The following is a 27,329-nucleotide window of genomic DNA, read 5'->3' on the forward strand; positions in this document are numbered from 1 at the left end:
TTTGTTTGTTTTAATACATCATTATGGCTATTAATCGCACAACCTATTCGGGGGCGTTTCTGAAAAGTGTACGAAAATATTTTTCTTTTGTTAGTTTATTTTTCAAACAAAATCAATTATACATTTTTTATTTTTAATAATAATTTTTTTTCTTTTTTGTTGTTGTTGGTGACTAAAGTAAAATTAAAATGTTGTATAAATTGTAATACACAATAATAATTTTTTGTAGTATTATAACACTTCACATAATCAAAGTTTTTATTATTAGTAGTAGTATAAGGGTGGAATAATAATTATTTGTACCGAAATATACATATAAGAATTATTTCATAAATAATACTCACTTATGTAAAGATGGACAGTGGCTAGCAGTTAAATCAAGGACGCGCGTTTCGTCCTGTTCGGGACTCGTCAGCTGAATGCACCTGCATCTCAGAGATGATGTTCACTCTGGGACTCGAACCAAGTACCTTTGGTTTCAAACGCCATCATAGGTACATCCAGCCGACGAGTCCGAAATAGAACGAAACGCGCGTCCTGGATTCCACTGCTAGCCACTATCCATCTTTGCTTATAATGCTTGTGAATAAAAGCTATATCGAGGCAATACGCACAGTATGCACATATGCCAATAAGAGACTGATTAATTGCAGTCCTAAACATCAATGGGAAGATTCAAACAAACGATACCGCGTGAATTCATTCATTTATGTGATAAAAATGAATAGACAGTTTAGTGTTGTGATATTGAATTAGATTTATCTTACTTAAAAACATCTTAAAAGTATAAAACAAAACTAACAAAGCAAAAAACAAACAGAACATCATACTAATAGATAGTGTTAAGGATATTTGTTATAAAACTCTATTTCATAAATTAAGTCACGGTTTTAGTCACAAATTTAGTCACCATAAAATGAATCATGATAGGAAAGTGATAGGTGGCATGGAACTTCTCAGTAATATTCATGTACCATTCCATTAGGCATGAAAGCTAGAAAAGTCAAGTTTCTTTGAAAACGTATAGATTTCGAATCATTAAATCCTCATCTAACATTTGTAAATACAGTCGTCTAAAGATATGTTCGTAATTGCCCTACATATAATGTTAGTGAATTCCATTGGTATAACTTTTTTCTACAACTCTAGGAATCACCTTTATCTAGTGATTATATAAATGGTAAGTTAATTTTTAAAAAAAATGATAAATTTGAGAGAATTTTAAGATCGATTCATATTAGTTCATTGCCTAGTGATTAACTGTATGAATATTCTAAAAACGAATGTTAGAAAGTAAACAAGAATAGTTCGTTACTAATGAAAAATTGATAGTATTATTCCAATAATCTCAATTATAAAAACAATAAAAAAAAATAAATGAAATTTATAGATAAACTTATTTGAAAATTAAATCAAAGTTAATAATATTATTAGAACCATTTTATTAATTGACAAAAAAGGTGCATTTCCACGATCCCGCCTCGTGGGATTCGAACCCAGGACCTTCGATCTCGCGCATGAGCTCTTAACCTCTGGACCTTTGAACCGGCATCCAATATACAATGCTTTACAATCAATACCATTTCATTATCAGTCCAAATTTTAGCAGTATTTTGATCTATAGTGTTCATGTATAGTATCTTCAATATCTTTTAAGTTAACGAATATCTTTTGGAAGTTGTTTTTATGTAATATACTCGGTTTTTAGTAGACGAATCAAATATGTTGTCCCTTTAAATTGGATATCTTAAATTAATCTAATTTAGAGATGACAACAAACGTTTTAATGATTTCAACATGAAGTAATCTATAATTATAAGTCTTACACGAATTGTTTTTGATATACAAATTAATATTCGCTAAAATTATTTCAGTATGGATGAATGGCAGTGGAATGCAAAATTAAATTATATGAAGATTTGTAACAGGAAATATGATATTGGTTTATTTTAATTGTAAGTGCGTCACAAATTGATGTGAAATTATCTCCTATATACAATCAATATGAAAGGTAGATCTACTTACCGACCACCTCTGTTGATGTGTTTCGATCAACTTGAATATCTTCATTCCATCTACAAAATTCAAAAAATTGGCGGGAATAATAATAAATCCCCTAAATATAGAAATAGGGTTATGAAAATAGTGCTGACTAATTTTACTAGACGAGTTAAATACTACTAGAGAATACAGTTTAACTTTAATATGGTCATATGTTTTTCGATATGCTACTTTCCCTTTAGCCTAGTAGATTATAAGTTAGTCTTGCTTTACCACACAGATCACTGGTGTCCGTAAAATGTGTTCTTTTCAACTTGAGGATATTTTCTTAATTTCTTTTCTAACTGGAGGCTGGTTTGTTCTCTACCACCGACGGTTATTACTGATAGACTCTGATCAATTAATCTGCGGTATCTTGCATAGACAGTTGTTTATGAATACCAATACATTTTGGTGATGGTAGTTCTGCACGTTTTAGCCCCTCACAGTAGAACTATTTTAACGTCACTGTCCAAAATTCTGATTATGGTGGTAGGTCATCCCATTTTAGAGGGATCTAGACAGAGTTTTTTATGTCGATCTATAATAATCGAACAAGTTACAGACATAGCTTACACAATACAGGATATCGTTTTGTTGATAATTCAACTTTTGTTGAAATAAATAGGCAAATTGTGCTAGATGAAGCATATTTTATTGAACAATAAATATCCAACGAAATATACGTTTTCTTTTCAAAGACAAAAATTAAGGTTTCCTAACAGTCCATATGGATTTTATCATAGATATCTTCATTTAATGTGTTAAAAACTATATTTATCCTGTTTAGCTTTATCTTCTCCCCAAAAACAGTTACATTTTCATTCTTAATAAAAGCAATCTACAAATTTTTATACATTAGCTTTTATCATGCTTTAATGATTCTTTTAAAGATTTGTTCTCAAGTTTAAATTTTTGTGACTGAATTTTTTGAAATGATCATTTAAATTCCTTCATTTTTTGTTGCTAAGCATTTTCGTTCTGCGATTTTTTTGTTTTCATTTCAAATCACTAAGAAAATCAGTGTGAAATGTTATCAGTAATGATAAGCAAAGATGGATAGTGGCTACCAGTGGAATCCAGGACGCGTATCTCATCCTATTTGGGACTTGTCAGCTGGATGCACCTGCATTTCGGAGTTGATGTCCGCTCTGGGACTCGAACCAAGTACTACTCACTTTAAACGCTATATATATATATATATATATATATATATATATATATATATAAGAGTATAATTAAATATGTGAAATCAAAAGCCATTTGAAAGGATAGATCACTGAACTGATCTGATAAAAAAATACTTAAAGGGAACAACAATAATACTAGTACTTTTACTTTTTTTCTCCGCCTTCACTTATTTACAACAGATTACAATTACAGAAAGGAAAGAAAAGCACATGATGAATGTTTCTATGTTTTAGAAAGAAAATCAGTTTCTACTAGTAACCTTTACAGAGTTGATATTAGGGTTTATTGAAACGTTATCTCGTGTGTAAAAATAACATTGTGGTAAATATGTATATTATAAGAAAGGTAACACTAATCGATATGATCTGAGTCCCGTTTATACTTTTCATCTATTTTATTACTTAAAATGAAGGTCAAGTTGAGTATAAAATGCAATCAAACGTGGATCATATTGAGGGTGGAACTTTGTAATTACACCGTTTATACACAAGTATACGCCTTTGTGTTGATTAATTGATTGTAAATTGATAAACAAGATTAACATGAATTTGATTTGTACAATGCGATTTTATTATCAACCAAAAATACGTAATTATGTGTCAATGTTGAAGTAATATTAAACGAATTATAAATATTCATATACCGTTTTCGTACTATAGGAGATGAACAGATATCGAGTACTAACTGGGCGAAGAGTTGCGAAGGTTGTTTAATTTTATAGTTTTTATCATTGACTGACCTTAGTTAAACAATAGCTAACACGGACAATAACATCATTATGCTTCCTGTTTTCCAATGGTTGTTCAAGAGTAATTTGCGATGCTGGCTCTAAATATCTGCTTTCACATTTATATTTACTGTTTTGTCTGGTGTAAATGCTAGTGATTAGTTATTATTTTATTTAGATCATGGACCGATCAATGTTGAACGAACATTGAAAACGTGGATGCACTGGAAGGCCGTTTCGTCCTAGTATTGGTCGTCCAAGCAGTGCACAACCACGACCTTCCTCCATTGTCTTTGGTTGGCAACTTCTTCACACACGATATGAACTGGCTCCACAGGTCACTGCTTTTCACTAGAGCTCCAGAGCTTGTCACTAGTGAGAAAATGATAACTGTCAGTCAGAGGTTGCACAATGGTTATGAAATCTCTTAGACTGATTGAAGTTTGACAATGTCACCGTCGGATGCCAACTCGGTGGTCTAGAGGCTAAAAGTTCGTGCTCGAAATCTAAGGTCTCGGGTTCAAGTCTTACGTGCGGGGTCGTGGATGTGCACTGCTGAGGAGATTCACACTAGGACGAGATGGCCGTCCAGTGCATCCAGGTTTTTGTTGATGGTACAAGATTAGTTGGTCCATGACATTAATGAAATTCAACCATCTCCACAACTTCTTACTGAAAATTAGTTAGTAAATGTCTCACTGAACAGAATATATATGTCACTCAATTTAACTTTTATTCTCTATCAAAAATACGTTTTCAAATGTTGATAAATTTTGTTCAAAGATTTAACTATTTATCTACTAAATGAATAAGTCATTTAGAAATATCTCAGAAACAAACTTATCATAATTCACTTGGGATTCTATTCTTAATAGACTAGATGATTTGTTTTTATTGACAGTTAAAATTGTAAATGAAGAGTTTCTATTTAAATGTAGAAATTTCATCATAAATACTGACAAGATAATTTAAACCCTTCTTAATAGTGATATAAACATCATATCCATTGAATACACTTAAGACTATCTAAAATGAATAGCTTAGTACATAGGAAATTGGCATATATATAATGAAAAATAGTGGATTTCAATTCTGTTATGTGAATTTATTTATTTATTTATTATTTATTATTATTAGCTTTATTCAATATTATATTTTTGGTACAGTATGGAATTCTCATCACAAAGTACTTCAACAAGTTTCCGTTTCTTACTTCTTCGTCCTTACTGACGATAAATATTGAGTGATCGCCGGTTGGAAGTTAGCAGCCCAGTCAATCGACATCTGAATAATGTACATTCTTCTCGCTGCATATTGCCAGCAAACACGATATCTCTAATTAGGCCTTCTATAACCTTTACAGCGAAAGGTCTTACACTTTTCAGAAACGCACCTGAATAGGTTGTGCAATTAATAGCCATAATGATGTATTAAAACAAACAAAATTAGATAACTTGTTGAAATATCTAAATGACAGGAACAGGTAGTCCAGATGTTTAAACAGGCCGCCAAAGAAAGAATCATTAGGCATACATAACTGATAAGTCTCATTTCAGACGAAACCATTATCTTGAATTCTATTGTTTATCATGATTCATCAGCTGTATTCTAAATCACTGATAATTTACCCCATTAACATTATAAACAATAATAGCAGCTATTGGGCATTACACTAAAGAAATTGAATATTCCTGATTCTAGATATTGTATTCATTCTGATTACGTACCGATTTAATCTAGGTATTTATTTATAAAAGTATTAACTTGTAATTTAAAATGAATTAATCTATGACATAAAATGTTTTTATAATGCAAAAAGATGAAATGTTTTACTCAACTATACTTAAAAATATCAGATTTATTTTGTTTAACTGTTATTTTTAAAAAAAGAAAATGAATGTTACTACTTAAATTTGGATTGTAATTTTAATAGTTTAGATCATGAGTTAATTGAAGCTAGACCAACATGGAAAACCTCGAAGCACTGGATGACCGTTTCGCTCTACTGTAGGACTCCTCAGTAGTGCATAACAATGATTCCGCCTTGCGAGATTCGAATCCAGGACATATCGGTTTCGTGAAAAAACGCTTAACATCTAGACCACTGAACCGGCATCCAACTGTGTTAATGTCTAACTCCAACCAATCCACGAAATGGATCAACCGTCAACCTTTGTCTTCAGTGAGTTACTATCTTAAGCTTGAAGGTAAATATATCTGAAATTAATATTTGATGCCTGTAGTGATTGATTTGTATTGTTAGTCAATATATATGATTCCTTTGTCATAAATAGTAAGCAGAAAATAATTTGTAATATCAATTAGTTGATTATATTTTTGTGCAGTATACTTACTATTGATTTCAATATATGGGAATAATATATTTTTAATATTTTAGATTTATTTTAACTGACTAACTAACATACCTACTTAGTGATTGCTGTAGTGAGGAGGAGAATTAGAGAAGTTGAGACTTTCGGAGTTATTTCGTAGATTATTAATATTAATATTTTTATTCTAAAGTTATTCGATAGGTGGATTATTGTATTTCAATATTCCATGTTTCGCAAAGTTTTTGTTGAGCCTATTGAGTGTTGTTATACATTTCATTATTTTTTAAATACTGTTAATCAGTTATGTACTGTCTATTCGGCTCTGTGTCAAATATGGCTTAATTGTTCATTAAGTATGATTTCTCATTTGAGGTGTGTTGTGGTCTGATAACTTATGTATATAAACTGATAATTTTTTGAGTTATAAAGACTAAGTGTTTAAAATATTGGTACATAGAAGCCTATCTATCAGACTTATTACTGGGATAGAAGAGGAGAATATTTTCCGAACTTTTAGGAGCTAGGATTATTTATGGCTGAACTGCAGCTCTAATCGTATCGGTTATAGGGTGTAATTAATCGAAAAGTGGGACGTTATTCGATAGAGAAATAATGACAGTGAGTCTTAACAAGTGATATCGATTAACATCTCATTTCTTAAACAGATTTTGTCTGTTTTCATTTATTACATTATCTACATATCCACTTTGATAAAATGTTAGTATTAAGTTTTTATGGTTGAATATTATAAAACCCAAGCAGTGACATCTCAGTGGTTGGTAGAGTTTTTTTCTAATATTCCGTCTTATTGTCTGAATGAAGCGTAATAATCATGGTATTCACGCATGCCGAGTACAATATAAGTAGTCGTCAATATCATATATAGTATGGTTTTCATGCAATGCGGAACGCTATGAAATTTGGACAAGCAGGAGAAATTGTCAGTCAAAAATATTAACTGTTGCAAAAACTGCTTTATATAGAATATTTTCAAATTTTGTCGTAAATTAATTTCTGTAGTCAGGTATTCATTATGGGGTACAGAATTTATGGTAGCTTTCGTATTCTAACAATGGTCACTAAAATGTCTGCCCCTTACAACGTATATCGAAAATTATCGATTTCTTGGATTGATTGGCAGTGATGTTCATTGTGTACGTTTCATTCTAATTGGGGTTCATCAGGTTAATGCGCATGAGCCCTAATGTTGATGTTCAGACTAAAAATAAAGGGTAGTATCTATTTCACAAAATACCAGTGCATTATCAAGTAGACCACTGAATCGAGGTAGTCATTGACGACAATGACTGAATCGGTTTCTGAAAATAAAACATTGACAGGTCAAGTCATGTGTTCATTATCTTAAAGCTAAAGACAATGGTTTTGTTGTTTCATAATGCTATTATTCCTATTTTCAAAGTTTTGAAAACCAAGCTTTATCTATATTTTATCCGATTGTATTCAAAACATGCTAGTGATAATTGCAATGAATTGACATTATATTCGAGTATGATTATTAATCGAAAACTATCGAACAGTAGTATCCACCCAGTGGCCCTGATGAAGCCTTATACCAGGACCCTCAGGTCTTGTACATAGTGCTTTGTTGGACACAGTGGTATATATATCAAATAATATTAATATTTGGTAATAACTACACTGTATCACAAATTCATTGGATCTAAAAATGTATACCATTGAACCCAAACTTGAAGGTTTAATGGTAATTTCCATAAAACCTGTAAATCCTCAGTTTGACCCCTGGTAGAGTTATGACTGGACACTTTAGAAAAGTCCTGTTCTGGGACGAAACTTGATTTCGTTCTACCTACTTTTTTAATGATACCCTAAATTAGTATCACTTTGTTAAGAACACCATCTAAAATTTATTCTAGACTCCATAAAACTGCTATTTCGAAAGTCTGCTTGAAAAAATTAATTTAAAAACGTTCCAGCTATTTTAAAACAACTCTTAAGTATATGATTTACAAAATTAAATCAAAATTCACTACTTTGACCTACGTTATTGGTAAAATTAGTTCACCACCACTATGGATCACACGACCAACAGTACATTGTATATAACCGAGAAGAACAGAATTCTAAAATATAGAGTAACAAAAAACACTTTCTTGGTAGATTAAGAAAATTTAATATATTTTTGGAAATATACATTCAACTAAGTTTACTACATTTCTTTCAAGTGATTTTTCGGACATTATGATCAACCAAATGATCTTCATCTTATTTCAAGTGAATGTTAACGTGAATTAATGCAATTGGTAGACAAATGTTCTATGTATGCTCAAATTTTTGAAACCATGGTGTACCTGAGAAGATTCTCAACATCATTCGGAATTCATATGATGGACTATAGTGCGAAGTGGTGTATGGAGAACGTCTGAAAGATGCATTCCAAGTGAGGACTGGTGACAGACAATACTGCTTACTCTCTCCCTTTCCCTTTCTTCTGGTGGTTGACTGGGTTATGAAGACCTCCACATGTCAGCGGAAGCACAAAATACAGTAGACAGGTTAGATACAACTAGACTATCTGGACTTGGCAGATGACCAAACTCTTCTAGCCCATACACAAGAGCAAATGCAGATGGAGAAAGTCAATGTGTCACCAGCCTCTACATCAGTAGGCCTCAACTTACGCAAGAGATAAAGCAAGATTTTCAAATACAACACACGGAGCTCTAATTCAATCACACAATGAGGAGACTCTGGAATAGGAGTACATTTTTTCGTAACTGGGTAGCATCATCGATAAACAAGGAGAATCTGATGCAAATTTAAAGGTACTGATTGGTAAAGCAGGTAAAGCATTCCCGTAATTGAGGAACATTTGAAGGTTAAAACAACTGTCAGCCAACATCAAAGTCAGAATCTTCAAAAGGTATGTGAAGACAGTGTTATTGTACGGAACTGAAAGTTGGGGAATAACTGCAATCATCATTACAAAAGTAAACATATTTATAAGCAACTGTCTATGCAAGATACTCCAGATCCGTTGGCTGGATAAAATCAGCAACAACCTACTGTGGCAGAAAACAAAACGTCTTGCAGCTGAACACAAAATTAGGAAAAGACGCTCATCCCAAAACCAGTCTTACCTTGGAATCTTCAAGTCAAAAGGAAAAGAAGCAATCTAAAGAACACATTGAGCTAGAAATTGGAGGCAGATATCAAAAGAACGAATAACACTTAGCGATAGCTGGAAAGAGGAGCCTAGAACAGAGTAGGTTGACGAATTCCGGTCAGCGGCCTATGTTCCTTCACAAGAGGTAACAGGCCTACGTCAGTAAATGTATGTTAAAAACCCCTTTCCATGCAGATGTGCAACACATGTGTGTCGATTAACATGAATACTAGATCTCGTGCTTACTGCAAGAAGTTTTCAGTTGGATAAAAATAAATTAAAATTATCAACATCGCGAATAGTCTTAAATTAGACAACCCTAAAAACGTATAAAAAATTGTGAACATTGAAGAGCTATTTCGTTCTAATATGAAACTCTTTTGTTGTGTACATCAATAATCTCACCACCGTAGATTGAACTAATGACCATCGATATTACTCGTCAACAATTAACCTCTAGATCATTGATCATTTTTAGTCTTATCATTGTTTTACAAGTTTTTCAAATACTAACTTAAAATCATATTCTTCAATTGTGATTTTTTGTACACAACTTTTTTTCCAAAAAATCTCCACGAGACCCCCTCCTGATAAAAACAAACAAACAACAATTTTAATCAAAAATACACATTTCGATTTCTAGAAATATTCATATTATGACAATTTTTCTTTTTTTTTTTAACACCTATGAAATTTTTTATATTTTCAGTCATTAAAAAAAGTTAATTTATGATATGAAGTGAAAATAAAAAGTATTTGATGATGATATAAATTTCCGTTTAAATACCTAGTCAGTAGTTCTAAGAATACTTTTACAGGAACAATAAAATACACAACATATATATATATATATGTCGTACTCTTTGATACTTAGGAACAAAGATGAAAACATCAACAAATCATGTCATAGAGAAGTAAAAAGTAAAAAAGAAAACAATTCTGTAAATATAAGCAAAGATGAATAGTGGATAGCAGTAGAATCAAGGATTTTCATTTCGACCTATTTCACATTCGTCAGCTGGATGTACCTGTATCTCAGAGTTGATGTTCATTCTGGGACTCGAACCCAGTACCGTTCGCTTCAAACACCATCGTGTTCTACACTCAACTACTGAGTCCTCATAGTCACTTGCATGTGCAATAGTGTGAAGTTTAAATTTACTTAGTATTGTTTGTTTGTATCTTCCTATTGATGTTTAGGACTGCAACTGGTTAGTCTCTGTTGCACTCTTAAACATCAATAGGAAGATACAAACAAACATTACTAAGTAAATTTAATTCTGTAAATAATTATTCTTTCTTCCGTTTTTTCTCTTTTTTCTTTTTTTTTTAAACGTTTTAACTGACATTTAACTCGAAGCATAAAATTAAATTTATGTATTTATTCTGTAAACAATTATTTATTTTTAGTTTACAAATGTAAAGAAAATCAGTTTATTTTTGTATACTCAATAAATAATTAATTTATTTTGATACTACTGATGAAGATGATGAATTAAAGGTACAAAACAAAAAAATAGCACATCAATTTTTTACTTCAAAATGTTGATGAATATAAAAAAAAAATTTTTTTTGTTATTGATTATTATTAACTGGACCTATTTATAATATACGGATATAAATGGTTGTTACCAAGTGAAAAATATAAAAATAAAAATTTTAAAAGTTTGTTAATAATTCAAAGATATATTTGTTTCATTTTAACAAGTTAATAGAACTCCTTCTCTCATAGGAAACATTAGTTTGTTGAAAATTAGAGATACTTTTAAAGTGTTCGGATTTCTAGAAAATGTTATACTTTATGAAAATTTATAACTTAACAACTTTAATTTTATGTTTAATTAAAGAATGATAACATTGAATTGATTATGAATGTTGACAGAGATGTAAAGGTGAAATTATGAGAACATGATTAATATGTGATAGCTTACATCAAAAATTGATCTTAGTTTGATAACTTTCAAAAACCTGAAATTACTGGATAGTTGTTTGGTGGTAGTATGGAACTTCCTAGAAATACACATTCCTCATTGCATGTGATCAATGGTAATTTATTTCAACCGTTGATTCCCGGAGTTAAAATGTAAAGTTGTAAACAGTGTGGTTCAACCATGTTAAATATATGCAAGTTATAAACCAGTGACATAGAAAGATGATTGCATGATATCGTAAATTGGTTGAGATGATAGATGTATACAATCAGATGTCGAATTATTGTCCCAAAGATCGAAGGCACTCACCTTGAAAGCTTCATGTCCTAAGTTACATCTATGAAATCATAGATACACATTTCTAATCGTTTCTGATAGTGTCTAGCCAACGGATCCGAAGTATTTTGCGTAGACAACTGTTAATAAACACCTGTATCTTCTGGTTGATGGCTTTCGTATTTCTCCACGTCTCCGCCCCATGCAGTGCAACTATCTTGACATGCTTAATCTTGAATTAATGCCTAAAACTGTTCTAGACTATCAGTATAATTTGATTTGATTATCTTTTCTCATAGAATTAAAAAAAGTAACCAAGTTTTCTATCTTCAGTATAATGTGTTTTAATAATAATAATCGGAACCCATTGGAAATCTTATAACGACTAATAAAGTATATACATACATTTAAAGACAATATTTAATCTAATGTACTTAAATTAATTATAAAATAAGATAGGGAAGAAAAGAAAACTTAATAGATATTTTATTTTCATTTATATAATAGACTAATTTAATTAAATAATACATTTAGCATTAATTCATACTTACTTACCCCCCCCCCTCCCCTTGTTTTTATTTTGCTGTATCCAATTATTTAAAAAAAAACCTTACTTCAAAGGGTTTTAAAAACGTGATTACGGGTACGTAGTTTAAATGAAACATATTCAAAATGATAGTTTTTTCAATATATCGAAAAAATGTATTAAGAAGGAAAAAAAAGAAAAAGAAAAATACAATAAGGAATAGTAATTGAGAATTTAAAATTTTAAGTGAATAGTTAATGTATACTACTGATTTCATTTAATATATTACTATTTTCACTGAATACTATTACCTTACATATAATCATTATATTAAAGGGTTTATTATGTTCATTTCATATGATTGACATTTATTTAAACTGTTTTGATACTTTGAACAGATTACCACGAAGAATTGAGTTCCTTTCCTTTTTCCCTTTAATGCATTCAGTCAGTCATTGAAAAATGAAGAACACACCTCGAATTATTGATAAATATCAGGTTTTGATTTTGTTCTAGTTAAATCTATACAATTTAATTTATATTTAGATTAGTATGAGGAGATTTGTGAAAATTATAGGATTTTGAGAGTTTAAATCATGAATTGATCTTAGCTAGAGAACTAATGAAAAGTGAGTAAAAATAGACGGTTGTTACATTCTAATACGGAATCCTACAGTGGTAGGCTACTTCTGGAATTTTAGGAAGAATACGTGACTCGTGAAGTTCAATTATATCATAAGTGGAACAGTTTTCCAATGTAGACGATGGATGAGGGTTGTGCAATATCATGAATTAACTGAAGTTAGATATTGTCTTTGTTGAATGCCGGTTAAGTGGTCAAGATATTGAGCATCCGCGCGCGAAAACAAACGCCATGGGTTTGATTTCTGTATGCGAGAACTATCGTATTTGAATGAAGCACGAGTCCAGTGATTCAGGGTTTCTAACGGTGGTCTAACTGATTTCGATTCGTGATTTAAACTATAATATTGTATTATTGTAAATGTCAGCGTGTTTAATCATATTCCAAATCCAAATATTTCAGTTACCTACGGTTCCATATTTAAACCTTTTCCTGAAAATTTGTTATCCAAACATTCACTGACTACTTAGCAACGTGCATGGAAGCATAGAGAAAAGAATGCACCTAGTTTATTTGTTATAATGCAATATAAAAAGGCATGTAGTTCTGCTAATATGATGGGCTATTTTTTAAAAGTTCCACTTAATTTCACAGATATAATATTTAATTATTTACGTGATTTACAAAAATTTATCATTGTTCCTTACAACTTGACTATGTGCAGTTAAATTTCTTAGTATAATGTTATGTAGTGTGGTGTCTAATGGATCTTGTTTGAATGTGTATTGATTTGAGATCACCATTATTTATGAAGCATGTTTTGTATTTTATCAGGATTACTGAGTATAGTGTACCTAACCTTGACGAATAATGTTCGGTCACAAGTTTAAATTATCTGGTCTAGTCAGGTTAGTGTAAGGGCAATCATTCTTTTTTCAATGCTTAATAAAAGTGCAATATCTTGGAATTCCGAGCATTGTTATGTTCCTTTGTTGAGAGGGTGTTGGATATAATAGCACGATTCCCACTGAAGACTTCATTTTAATAATCTAAAGCTATCTATATATGTCTTCTATGAAGATGAAACTGTAGTGCCGAATGGAAAAAAATAAATTAAATGGAAGTTAAAACTTGAAATGAAATCTTCAGGGAGAATTATGCTTTTATATGTAGTATTTACTCACTGAATGAACGGAAAATCATCAAACACTGCACAGATATCGAACAATATAAAGTAAACGCTCTGGAAATTCATGGATTTATACCCTATCTTATCAGTAAATTTTTATTTATTCAAATATGAAACGTTTTTCTGAACTTCACCACTAACCGTTAACACAAGAAGTAATATTTGAAGGTAAGAATTTCTTTTATTTTCCAGAATTTCGCTGTCATGACAGAACCAAAATTGCCCATGATCCTTGAATGAAATTTATTTCCTGATAAAATGGATGATTCATCCTTCCGTAAACCATTTAATCATTAATTTGTCAATATTTTGTATACAAGCAAGTTATTCTAACAAAGCCAAAAATTTTATTCATCTGGCTAGTGATTATATCTTTGATCTCAAATTACTTGAAGGTTTATTTCAATAATTTGGCATAATGAGTGGCCGGATTGTATCACTGAATATCATCTTTCTATCAGTATCATATCATGATTCTGTATTCTAGAATATTTATAGCTACAGAAATTTAAAACAATATCAAATTTCATTGATGCTCGGGACTGTAATCGATCATTCTCTTTTGTCATATGAACATCCTGTAAAAATTGCCTCAATATTGTCAGTAAGTCAGTAGGATTATAAGCAGAGATAGATGTCGGCTAGCAGTGGAATCCAGGACATGATATTCGTCCTATTTGGGACTCGACAGCTGGATGCACTTTCATCCCTGAGTTGATATGCCAAATTTAGGTTCACTCTATTGCCTTATTCATTTAATAGAACCGTTAAGCTGTAGAATAAGAAAATAGTTCAACTAATTCAAGTATCAGTATAGGGTTGTAGAGATTGTAGAATTTAAAATGATCTCATTAGTGGACTCCTCGGTAGTGCACATCCACGATCCCGCAGGCGGGAATCGAACATAGGACCATCAGTATCGTGATATCAGTCCAAACTCGACAATCTCTCCAACCCCATACTGGTAATTGTCATGTGCTCACTAGTGACTCGCTTCGAGATAGATTTCCTAAAGCTCTAATGAGAAGCCGTGGCTACTGAAGTTCAACCGTGTCTGTTGTGAGGCAGTTACTCACTGAAGACAATGGTGGACGGTCGCTCAATATTTGGGATTAGTTGGAGTTAGACATTAACACCGTTGGATGCCGGCTCAGTGGTTTTGAGTTTAAGCGCTCGCTTGCGGGACTGAAGGTTCTAAGTTCGAATCCCGCTTGCAGGATCGTGGATGTGCACTATCGAGGAGTTCCGTACTGGAACAAAACGGCCATCCAGGCCCTCCAGGTTTTCAATGGTGGTCTAACATCGATCCATTCATGATATCAATCTAATGCAAATGTGTACAATTACGTCATTTGAATAAGCCTATTTTTCTCTTAACTTTGTTTCACTTTCTCTACTGCAATCGGTATGACAGTATGAGTTTCTCAATTTTCTATATGATAAGTCTTTTTTTAACATAATGAAATATGGATGTGAACAATTTCAGTGAGAAAAGTTATGTTATTAGATTCATTTTTACTTCAGTGCATTTTTACACGGAATTAAATATATGATAAGCTGTTGAAGCATATTCAGTTTATTTAATTAGAAAAAATCATCATCGATAAATTCAAAAAACTAATCTTTTGTCTTAGCTATATCGAATAAGTGGGACGGAAACAAACCAGGGTAAAAGACGTTGGAGGTGGGTTGAACACATATTGCAGAAAGCATCAAACTGTATCACAAAGCAAGCGAGAACTTGGAATCCTCAAGTCAAAAGGAAAAGAGAAGGAACCAAAGAACACAACGCTCCAGGAATCGGAAGCAGATATCAACATAATGAATAGTACTTCGAAAGAACTGAAGAGGGAACCTCAGGACAGAGTAAGTTGGAAATCCTTATTCAGTGGCCTATGCTCTATTAGGGGTAATAAGCCTAAGTAAATAAGTGAGAAAGTGAGTGAGCCACTGAGTCATTGATACATTATTGTTTTTTTTTGTTTCAGACCAGGTTTTAGACACATGAAAACATTCAAACGTAGATATATATGTGGTATATGTTACTTATGCTGACAGATATAAATAGTATGTAGATACAAATGGGAATGAAATGCCTGAAAGTAGAAGATTGAAATGTAGAGAAAAGAAAAGGAAACAGAGAGGAATTGGAATAACACCTAGATTGGAAGAATGAGGAAGTGTGTACAGGACGATTGAAGGAAGATCTGTAAATCATGTAAATGATGCACTAAGACGGATTTGACACGCATAACATTGATCACCACCCAGTGATCAATCAATTGTGAATGTATTTAATGTATAATTTTCACATTTTAGTAAGTCACTGTGTCATTATGCATTAAACAATACATCGAAATTCCCCATCTGAGTTCTCGTTCACTACATATGTACATGAATAATACTTATCTCAATGAAAAAAGAGCTCTCAATAGTCCATCTTTTACAAATTATTGTAATTTTCTATAAATGCTTATCATATTCTTACAGTTATAGAAAAATAACTATGATATTTCCTAATTAGCTAATTATACTAAACAAAAATTAGCATAAATAATTAACGTGAAATAGATGTGTTGAGGGAGCATCTAAAATAAAATACTAAAATTGAATAGGGAACTACTCGCAATCTATGGATAGAAAATGATAGAGAACACAATGAAACAAATGAATGTGATTGAATCTTATGGTTAAGATATTTTTCTCAAGAGATTAAGACTGCCAATCATAGAGCATTTCAATAGAAATCTTAGATTTTAGTATAGTGTCAATGATTTGTGGTGACGGAAAAAGAGAGAGAAGAAATGCAAGTGAAAAAAGGAGTGATGACAATCAACTGAACAATACTACTTAAAATAAATGACATGTGTATGACAGTCGGATAGAGGGTATTTCAACCAGACAAATAACAGTGATTTACTAATTTCCTTAAAAAACATACAATTATTATCGGTACAGAGAATTTTGGGAATTACTGAATGTTATTGATATCACTAACTGATCCAAGTTTGATATCCATTTATAACTAGAAATTTATTCAAAATTGTTTCGTCCTATTATTGGACACAGCAGCCGATTTTAATGGGTACTGAAGGGGATCAGATCCAAGACCTATATGTCACTCAATGATTATTCAAACTCCTGACCACTAAGCCGAAATTTGACTGTGTATGTGTTTAACTTCAATCAAGCAGTTTCGTATCAAAGAAAATGAAAGATTATTGCACAATATCGTGAAGTAGTTGAAGTTAGACATATGCATCATTGGATCCAGGTCAGTGGACTAGAGGCTGGGCCTCCACTTGCAAGACTGGAGGCCTTGGGTTTGGTAACCTTTAGTGGGGTTGTAGATGCATACTGTTGAGATATCCTATGCTAGTAAGCAATAGCTGTCCGGTGCCTTCTGAAGTTTGGAGGATTTCTAACATAGGTTAGTTCGTAATAACTGTCACAAATAATTGTTATTTGTTATAAATTTACTTATTTCTCAGACGAAATTTCTTTACACTTAACATACTACTGTTCTATTTTGAAGGTTCTTATTTTTCTGTTGTTGTCCTCTAGTTTTTCGTGGCGTATTTGAATATTGAACTACTAGACTTAATATTACCATTTAGTAACAAGTATTTAGTATTATTAGATTCAGCTAGTGGTCACTATCCAACTTTCTCAAATAATACTATCCAGTTATTGGTTTTAACCAAAAGTTACCTATTTAGTTTTATCTATTACATTTGCTAGTCTAATTAATTCATTAATTCACAATAAATAATTAATAACAAATTTCCACTGCATAATTACGTGATGTTAATAAGAAATTTGATTATATGTGGATATTTAATAGGTCATTGGAAGACAGAAAGCTTAAAATCTATCATGTAGAATGTCTTGAAAACTGATATTTACACATTACTAGTAACAAGCTATAATCTTTAGATTTCAGTCATGTCGGGTGTACATTAGGTGTCCACCAATGATGTTAAAATATACAGAGACTTAAAACATTGGATACTGACTTCGTTGTCTAAACATTTAACACTGCCTGTGAGACTTGAAGATTCTAGTTTCGATCTCCGGTGGAGTCGTATATGCATACCGATTTCGAAAGAAACAGTTGTTTGGTGCTTCATTGTTTGTTAGATGATATTTAACAAAAAGCTTTAGATTTAGGGCTTCATGTTATTCGGCTCTCATTAGCAAGGTGTACTTGTAATCTTGGCTGGAACAATGCTCTCTGAATGATATGATCCAGTGTTAAACAGCTTCTCAGTCATGGACATTACCACTGTGCTATTTGAGTTATGACTAATCTTCTTGTTTTTAGTAGTTGTGTAACTAAGGTCAGTCAATGATATAAACTATAGAACTGACATATACATTCCTAGAGGTCAAATTGAAATTTTACAAACAAACAAACAAACAGACTTTTCTTGATTTCACAGTTACAGTAAAGTACATAGTACAGTACACATCACTTTTGCAATTCGTAAACAACGTTATTAACATTATTCACAAATAGGTTTCATTTTCTCTAATTAAAATTTACCTTATTGTTCAAAATTTGTTGGCTGATACTAGCAGAATATTTCAGTAAGAAACAACTTATTTGTATTCTCAAAAGGGGATTTTGTGGAGATTTTAGTAATTTTATATAGTTGAGATCATGAGTCATTTGAAGCTAGACCACCATGGAAAACCTGGAAGCACTGGTTGAATGGTTGCTCGATTTCGTGGATTGGTTGAAGTTAGACATTAACACCGTCGAATGCCGGCTCATTAGTCTATCGGTTTGGTGCTCTGGCGCGAGACTGATAGGTCCCGGGTTCGAATCTCTCGAGGCGGGATCGTGGATGCCTACTTCTGAGGAGTCCCACAATAGGTCGGGACGGTCGTACAGTGCTTCCAGGTTTTCCATGATGGTCTAGCTTCAATTGACTAATAATCTCAACAATATAAAATTATTTGTATTCAACAAGATTACTCGTTGAAGATAATTGTTTGCACACATAAAACATCAATCAACCAATAACAACTGAAAAATGATGTCGACAATCTTACCTCTCGATCTTCACGTTCACATTCAAATCTAAAATAGAAAAAAAGAGATATATAATGAAGAAATATATATTAGATAAAATAAAATTTCCTAGTCATTATCTACAAGAGATAAGCCGGAGATATCTGATTAATTATATTTTCGATTATCTCATCATGTGTTTCATATCCTTGTTCCGCAGAAAGTATCAGTTACTAAAAGATTGTAGATACACCTAAGTGATAACTACCAACTAAAATGCATTGAATGTTCAAGGCTTCCTACAGTTTAATATCAAATAACCAAGTGAATAGTAGTATTCTTTCATTTCTTTAACTGCAAGAATTTTATTATTGTTTACATTACTAACAAAATCATTTAAGGCAGCCTCCATTTATGTCCACAGATATATATTTTCAATTTATTCCCCACATGTCTTGTGATCATTGTTATGGCTGAATTTTCAGGTAAGTCAGTTATGTGCTGATAAATTCTTTCTCACAATTGACTATAATATAGTTCGAATTAAATGCACTGAAGTAATAGAACCCGTAAACTACAAAAAATTCAATGATCAATAGAAACTCTGTTAAATTGTTTAAAGTCAGGAAATTTTGTGCTTTTCAAATAAAGAGATAATGAATAACAAGTAATGGTTATTGTTTTTGAAAAAAAACAGGCGGAATTTTGTTTACATACTGTTGGATAAATGGGTTATTAGTTTTAATTTTACTTCAGTCATTATCTTTTTATCATAAACTAATAGATCTAAGTTAAACAAACACCGGAAACCAGGAATTACTGAGCGGTCGTTCTATCCAGGTGTAGGACTTCTCAGTAGTGTTGATCCACAATTCCGTACCTGAAAATCGAACCCAGGTAGTTTGGTCTTGCCTAATCTCCAGACCAATGAGTCGTGATAAAATGATGTATAAATCTAACTTCAATTTGTCTAAGATAATGGGCGACCATCTCCTATTGTTTACAGTCAGTACTTTCCTCACACTCGACACGGTTGAAATCTTTAGGTCACAGCTCCTCACTAGGACTCTGTAAGTTTACTTTCAAAGTCAACTGCTAGTGTGCTCACAACAATTGACGGTATGATCTAGAGGTTAGGCGTTCGCGAGCGAGATGGAACCTCCAGGGTTTGATTTTCTTTTCAGAGAGTGTGGACGCATGCCGTTCAGGAGTCACGTACTGGGACGAAACGGCCATACATTGCATTAGAATTTTTGATGGTTGTCTAAATTTGATCAGTTGGTGATTTTATTGAAATTCAACAATCTTCACAACCCAAAACTGACAATAAGCTGATAATTTTCTCTTAAGTTGTCTTTGTCATATATTAGTAAAATGAAAGTGTTATGGTGTTCGTTATAGTCACCGACATTTACTTTGATACTATTGCTAACAACGATAGAGCAATTTGGGACTCTATAGTTTTTAGTGTCATAGTCTGTTTTTATTCATTGTCAACTTAAATTCTAAAATAAATGTATTATTTTACAGAGAAAAATTTTCATGTATATTAATGGGAATAATTTCGGTGAGACTATCATTTATAGACGACTTTTAAGCAATTCTGCATTGACCTTGAGAATTCCACCTACTTACAGGAGTTAAATGAGGGCTACAAATTAGTGTAAGGAATCAGGATTAAGATTTACAGCTGAACATTAGGGTTAGGAGTTAGATTCAAGGTTGTTTTTTTTATCACGAATTGACATCAGCTATAATACCAAAATGCTATTTAAACATATGGATGAATGAATTTTCCATCCAAATTTAAGACCAGTTATCCTAAATCTGATTGGTTCGTACGTAAATCATGGTCTTGCCATGATAACCAGTACATGCTATTCATTTTGATTTTTAGTGATATCACAGAGCAGAATCCAGTCAATAAGCGCTGAAAACTCTGAAGCATCAAATAACTTCCATTTTAAGTTTAGGATTTTTAAGGGACATTTATTCAGAAGGCAACCTAGAATACCAAAATAGTTAGAACATTGTAGAAAAACTTTCAAAATCCGATGAATTTTATAATAATGTCGTTGCTTAAGTAATTAGTTTCCCATATAACATGGATTATTGCTGGAACATTGATAAACTGATTTCAAACAACGTAACTATGGGGTAGTGTAATATGAGTCAGTTAGTTGGCTAATATAATAGGGAAGATTTTAATTAATTGGGTAGTGTTTCCATCTAATCTCCCGTAACGATTAATCACGTTTATTTTCATAATTAAAATATTGCATGTATGTATTCTGTGTTATTGATTAACAACCTATATTCTTGACTATTAGTTTTATCTTTGATCCGAAATCATTAGTAGGCTTGAGGTAATAGTTCTGTCTCTCGTGTGGAACCATTACTTGACTACTTCTTTTTATCGTATAACATCTATCGATAGATACATTTTTTTCTTGTTTTAATAATCGCAAATCAATCCACCAAATTATGAAGACAATATTAGATTTAGACTTCTGTAAAGCACTTGTCTCGATATACTACAACTTTTGTAAGTTCTGCTAATCATATCCTTATCTATAATAAAAGCAACTTATACATATTTGCTGTTTCAATATTTAATTTTAGCTTTTGCTCACAAATCGAAATCACTCAATATGTTTATCAACCTTTTTAAACAGTTTACTACATATAACATTTTGATATTGTTGATAATGAACCAAATCCTATAACTACTCACTAAGTTACTAGCTGATTAAATTACAAGGGAAACTTTTTTTTTAATGATGGGCGTAAACATTTGAAATCTGTCAATTAATCTATATTATTGAAATATTTCTCTGTGTCGTCAACTTTGTCTATAAGCCTATAATAATGTTTACAACATACAATTAATTGATGAAGTAAATGGCATAAATTCTAATTTTACAAATCAATCAAGTTAACTATTCTGTATGGAAGTATTCTCTCAAAGGAATGCATAGTAATAAGTTTTGTTGTTTTTTGAATAAACACAAACAGTCACTGGTATGTTATAAATCTTTGTTCTTCCATTGTATATGCAAATCAGTAATGATAAATATGATGTACTAGGAAGTTATTATTATTTATTATTTTTTTGTCAAATCTATGAAAGAAACGTAACTGATGATCATTGAATACTAAAAACGATGCTTAGGGAAATGTTAGACAGCGTGTTTGTTAGTTGTCAATAAACCCTTAGTATTATATATTGACGAAAAATGATTGGTTGATCACTGGGAAGTGATGAAACTCAGTTTTGTGTTTTTTATAATAGCTTATTAAACCTTATCTATGAAGATGTAAACAAACTACTGGTCTAATTAAATCGATATCATACAAAGAGCAGATATTCTTAGGATATTGTAGACACACTATGCTGACGCGTATTAATCAGCTTAAAACCTATATCGAACAAGGTTTCCTGTTGGTTATCTCTAATCATCTAACAAACCTGATCATATAGTATTTTAAAAACAAATAATCAGGTAAATAGAAGCATAAACGTATTGATACAGACATTACTAACAAATATTACTGGTTTTACTGTTAATATTTTCTCATTCTATTCACTGAATTTTGTTTGCATTCAATTTAACTGTTGCAATGTTGATGATTTAAAGTGTAATAGCTAGTGATAATCTGAAAGTGAATATTTTCCGTTGTTTTAAAAGTGTTCTACAACTTGTGTTCGAATCTTGTTCAGAAATATAATAATAATTATCAATTAATTGAATCTTTTCTCAATGAATAAGCTACCACATAAGAAAGGTATCAGTTAGAATTAAATTTACTACCGACTTTGAGAGACGTTGCAAGTGACCTTGATTTGTTGAATATTAATTAGTCAATGAAAATGCAAATAGCTATGATGAAGAGACTTTTCCTAAATCGATATTTAGACTTTAGGATAAACATTTACTTGATTTATGAATTTTTAATGTAAGAGGTTTTGGCTTATTTCAAAGCTATTGAAGCTTTGACAAGGGAAATTATCTATACAACTTTAGAAAAGTTTCCTTTCTACATTTATTATTGGGAGTTAAATGGTTGAATAGACGTTTCCTACTATCTCAATGTATAGACTCTCTCAAAAGTCTACGAAATGGTTTAGTGGAACAATATATTCATGTATATTGCAATCTGTTGAAGAATATTTAAGGCATAATCACAAAGTTTTACGGGACAAAACTTTGAAAAAACCGAAAAGGCATCTTTACTGATTCACATTGTCTATGTATATATGTGATAGAAATACGTTGATCAAAAGAGAGACGGAAGGAATAAGTATTTCTTTTCCATTGGTCTTTCGTCACATTTATACACCAATACATATATATTTTCCAAACTTTTAGTTTGATAAGAACTGATGACTAATAAAATAAGGTGAATTGACGTTGGTCTCCTCAAATCTTTGTTCTTGTTCTCTCTTCTAAATAATGGAAGGAATTATATGTTCTATCTGATTTCCAATTATAATAAAATATTTTTTAATGATGTAGTAGTGTCACATAATAATATTTAATTTGTAAAATGTTAATCGATTGTCCCAAACGTGACTGTTCCTCTTGCAAATATCAGTCAATCGTCTCAGACTTCATTATCTCTCCTTTTTATACCAATTACTTTCTGTTCCCGTTCTTTTCTGCACGATCTTCACGACCTCCTGCTGCCAGACATTCTATTACTAAACTAGCGTCATATACTACTTATATAGACATAAGTAGCACCACCACAATATTTAAGTTGATCATTGATATTATATTAATAAAAAAGGCTAATCAAAGTGTTTTGTTTTACTTACTCAATAGTGATAGAATAATTAAATAGTTTAAGGTAAATTCTTGTCAACTGATAGATCTCAGATGATTTGAAATTATCATTTTGAACTATTCTCTTTGTAAACAATATAGTATTATTAACTGTAGCATAGAATCTTAGTTGAATATTCTTTGTTAGTATCATTACTCACAATACTCAAATATGTACCGATAGCTTGTCTCTTTAGATAAGTTTATGTGCAATGGTCAACTGAAGTACTAATAACAAACATGAACACACTTTATACTTATTCAGTTGTCAATTTCAAACTCCTTCTACTGGCGTCTATATAAATTTGATCGTCAGGCACTGAGACTGGAAATATATTTTCATGTCAATGAGTTGACGTCTAATGATCTCGTTTTTAAATAATTCGTAATGCATTGAGATACTTATTAACCTTTTAATCATAATATATCACATACAACACGAGGATGTTTAGTAATATCAAGTTATATGGTCCTCTGCAATGATGACAACATATGTTTAATAATGTTGTATCTTTAACAAACCATTCAGTTATAGATCATTTTTATTTAGATTTGATGGATTTTAAAAGCAATTACGAAATAGTTTGTACATGTATTAAATTAATTTGTATATTATAAGGATGTATAATGCATAAATAAATAAGAATATTTATTCACTTAGTATTGTTTGTTTGAATCTTCCCATTGATGTTTAGGACTGCAGCTGGTCAGTCTCTAATTGGCATATGTGCATACTGTGCGTATTGCCTCAATATAGCATTAATTCACAAGCATTATAAGCAAAGATGGACTCGGCAGCTGAGTCGATAACGTGATGGCGTTTGAAGTGAATGGTACTGCGTTCGAGTGAACAGTGAATATCAACTCTGAGATACAGGTACATCCAGCTGACGAGTCCCAAATCGAACGAAACGCGCGTCCTGGATTCCACTACTAGCCACTAACCATCTTTGCTTATAAGAATATTTATTGTTTAATTGTATTCTCATTTACAGACTTATGATCATACATGACAGAAAATTGATATGAAATTCAATGACGAATAAGTAAAAACAATAAATTATGGTTAGCAATAATTTCTAGAAAGTACATTTCATCTTATCATGAAACTTATCAACCGAATATACATTTATTCAACTGTTAATATTCTCATTTAAACTCGTAATCAGAATCTCCCACTTCAAACACTTAAAAACACTTTTTATTCAATTAACTATTGTGTCCAGATAGTTACTAACTTGTTGAAAAAGGTATAAATTTAGTTCCATTTCTAAAAAAATTAAACAATAATTTTATTGTCAGAAGGGGGTTTTGCGGAGATTTTAGTAAGTTTATATAGATGAAATCGTGAGTGAATTAAAGCTACACCATCATGGAAAACCTGGAAGTACTGGACGGCCGTTTCGTCCTATTGTGGGACTTCTCAGCAGTGTGCATCTACGAACCCGCCTCACGAGATTCGAGCCCAGGCAGGATCATGGATGCGCACTGCTGAGGAGTCCCATAATAGGACGAAACGGCCGTCCAGCTCTTCCAGGTTTTCCATGGTGGCCTAGCTTCAATTGGCTCATGATATCATCTATATAAAATAATTTTATTGATTCAATTACCAACTGACTAAAAATTCAATCAAGAATATCTCAAGAATAACTCCAACTATGACAAATGAAAATATACAAAAGGAAACTTACATTTCTGTTGTTATAATTTGTTTCTCTTCAAAACAATATTCTAAATTAAGACGTGTAGTATAATTTGGTGAAAGATTATTATAAACAAGTTCAGTTTCAGTTACCTGAAAATAATAAAAAAAAGAAAGTATTCATTATTACAATTCATTTAGTTATACAGGTTAAATTATTATGAAAATAATAATGCAGTTTAAAGATCCCCATAGATAATTCAAAAATGAACAATATTTGAGCGAACAATTGTTGTCAATAACTTCATCATCAGGCTCTACAGTTATAAGTCTATAATTATTGTGATATTTTACAAAGGCCAGAATGAGGTATGTATTAATTAATTTGACAATGTTAAAAATGGTGAACGTTTGCATCTGTTACGACATACATACTTCAAAATGGTGTTATTTGTCAATTAGAAAGGTCATTTAATAAAGGTCCAAAATGATTTGCAATAAAGTGTCCAGTCACAATCAGTATAATAGTAATATAAAAAAAATGACATTGTCAAATTCATTAAATACATGCCTCATTTTGGCCATTGTAAAATATCATAATAATTATGGACTTATAACTGTAAAGCCTGATGATGAAGTTATTGAAAACAACTATTTGCTCAAATATTGTTCAAATATTTATCAATAAGACATTGTTTAAAGATCCTTATCATATTGAAAGACTAACATTTGAACGAAGAATATTCTTTTCGATAAAGTAATTTCAGGTTCTACAATTATATATCCAAATTAATAATCCGAATAAATGTCCAGATTAAAGGGATCAGTAACTTTTTGCCAAAGTTTGTCAGGCTTAAATTCCTTCAAATGGCTAAAGCAGTAGCCATCCGGATGAAGAAAATGGAGCTAGGCTTACAGAAGAAATATCTCCAACCCCTTTTCTTCCCCTGAACAACCGAAAGGCCAATTAATCAATAGTAATCTTAGCTTTCGTACGACCTTTCGTAGTCAAATGTGATTGTCTTTTATATCTTTGTTTACAGATCTTAGTAATATCATTATTATTACTATTATTAATATTATTGGTTAAACATCATTAATCTCCTCTATACATAATTAATTCACTTCGCATTCATTCTTCCTTATTACGTCTTACTAATTTTTCACATAATATAGTCTTCCATTAAACATTTGATCGAATTGTAATTGCACTATCATGTATCTCTCACCCTATCTGACCTATATTTACTTGGATCATGGATCTTAAATGTTCATTTAACATAAAGACAGATTCAAGTTCACTTTCTATATGAGTCATATCAACATTACCAATTTTCTTCTATTTGGTTTGACAATCCTTAATTCACATGCTTTAAACGATGTACTTTGCCTTTAACCTGGCCATTTTTTTCGGATTATTAACTTGGATATATAATTGTAGAACATGAAGAGAATTTATCGAAAAGAATATTCTTCGTTCAAATATTAGTCTTTTAGTATATAGAATAATGTTGAGTTATTTAAAGAGTTAACTTTATAATGATCTATGAACTAATAGAAATCAGTATTCAAAAAAACGCTTCAACCTACAAATAGTTTAATATATTTTGAATAATTTCCAAACTATCTATTAACTGAGATGTTAAGGTATTATAATACAATACATGACACTGTGTTTCTTCGATCCATAACTGGAATAATATACGCTGATAGTTAAGTACTTTTAATGATAGATTATAATCTACTAGAATAGTTTCATAGAACCATGAGTAGGATAAATACAGAATATTTTAAAGTCTCTGATGAAGTAGACTATACTAAGTTACGAAATATCGGAAATTTCATTTTCTACTCACTGAAATATGAAAGATATATCGATATTTGTTTAAATATCATTTCATTA

General features: G+C 31.4%; 1 protein-coding gene across 1 annotated transcript in view; it reads right to left on the minus strand.

Annotated features, from left to right (window-relative positions):
- Positions 1-2,017: 2,017 nt before the first annotated feature.
- The window catches only part of Smp_167390 (hypothetical protein), a gene marked incomplete at both ends in the record, with an annotated part of 32,525 nt that continues 7,213 nt past the window's right edge, over positions 2,018-27,329 (minus strand). Inside the window, 4 exons of the mRNA XM_018790888.1 lie at positions 2,018-2,075; positions 8,314-8,393; positions 19,000-19,027; positions 25,476-25,579. Of these exons, the coding sequence (XP_018645902.1) occupies positions 2,018-2,075; positions 8,314-8,393; positions 19,000-19,027; positions 25,476-25,579 (270 nt within the window). The remainder of the gene's footprint in view (positions 2,076-8,313; positions 8,394-18,999; positions 19,028-25,475; positions 25,580-27,329) is intronic.

This window comes from Schistosoma mansoni (genome assembly GCF_000237925.1).
Source record: "Schistosoma mansoni, WGS project CABG00000000 data, supercontig 0013, strain Puerto Rico, whole genome shotgun sequence".
In the NCBI taxonomy this organism is placed as follows: domain Eukaryota; kingdom Metazoa; phylum Platyhelminthes; class Trematoda; order Strigeidida; family Schistosomatidae; genus Schistosoma; species Schistosoma mansoni.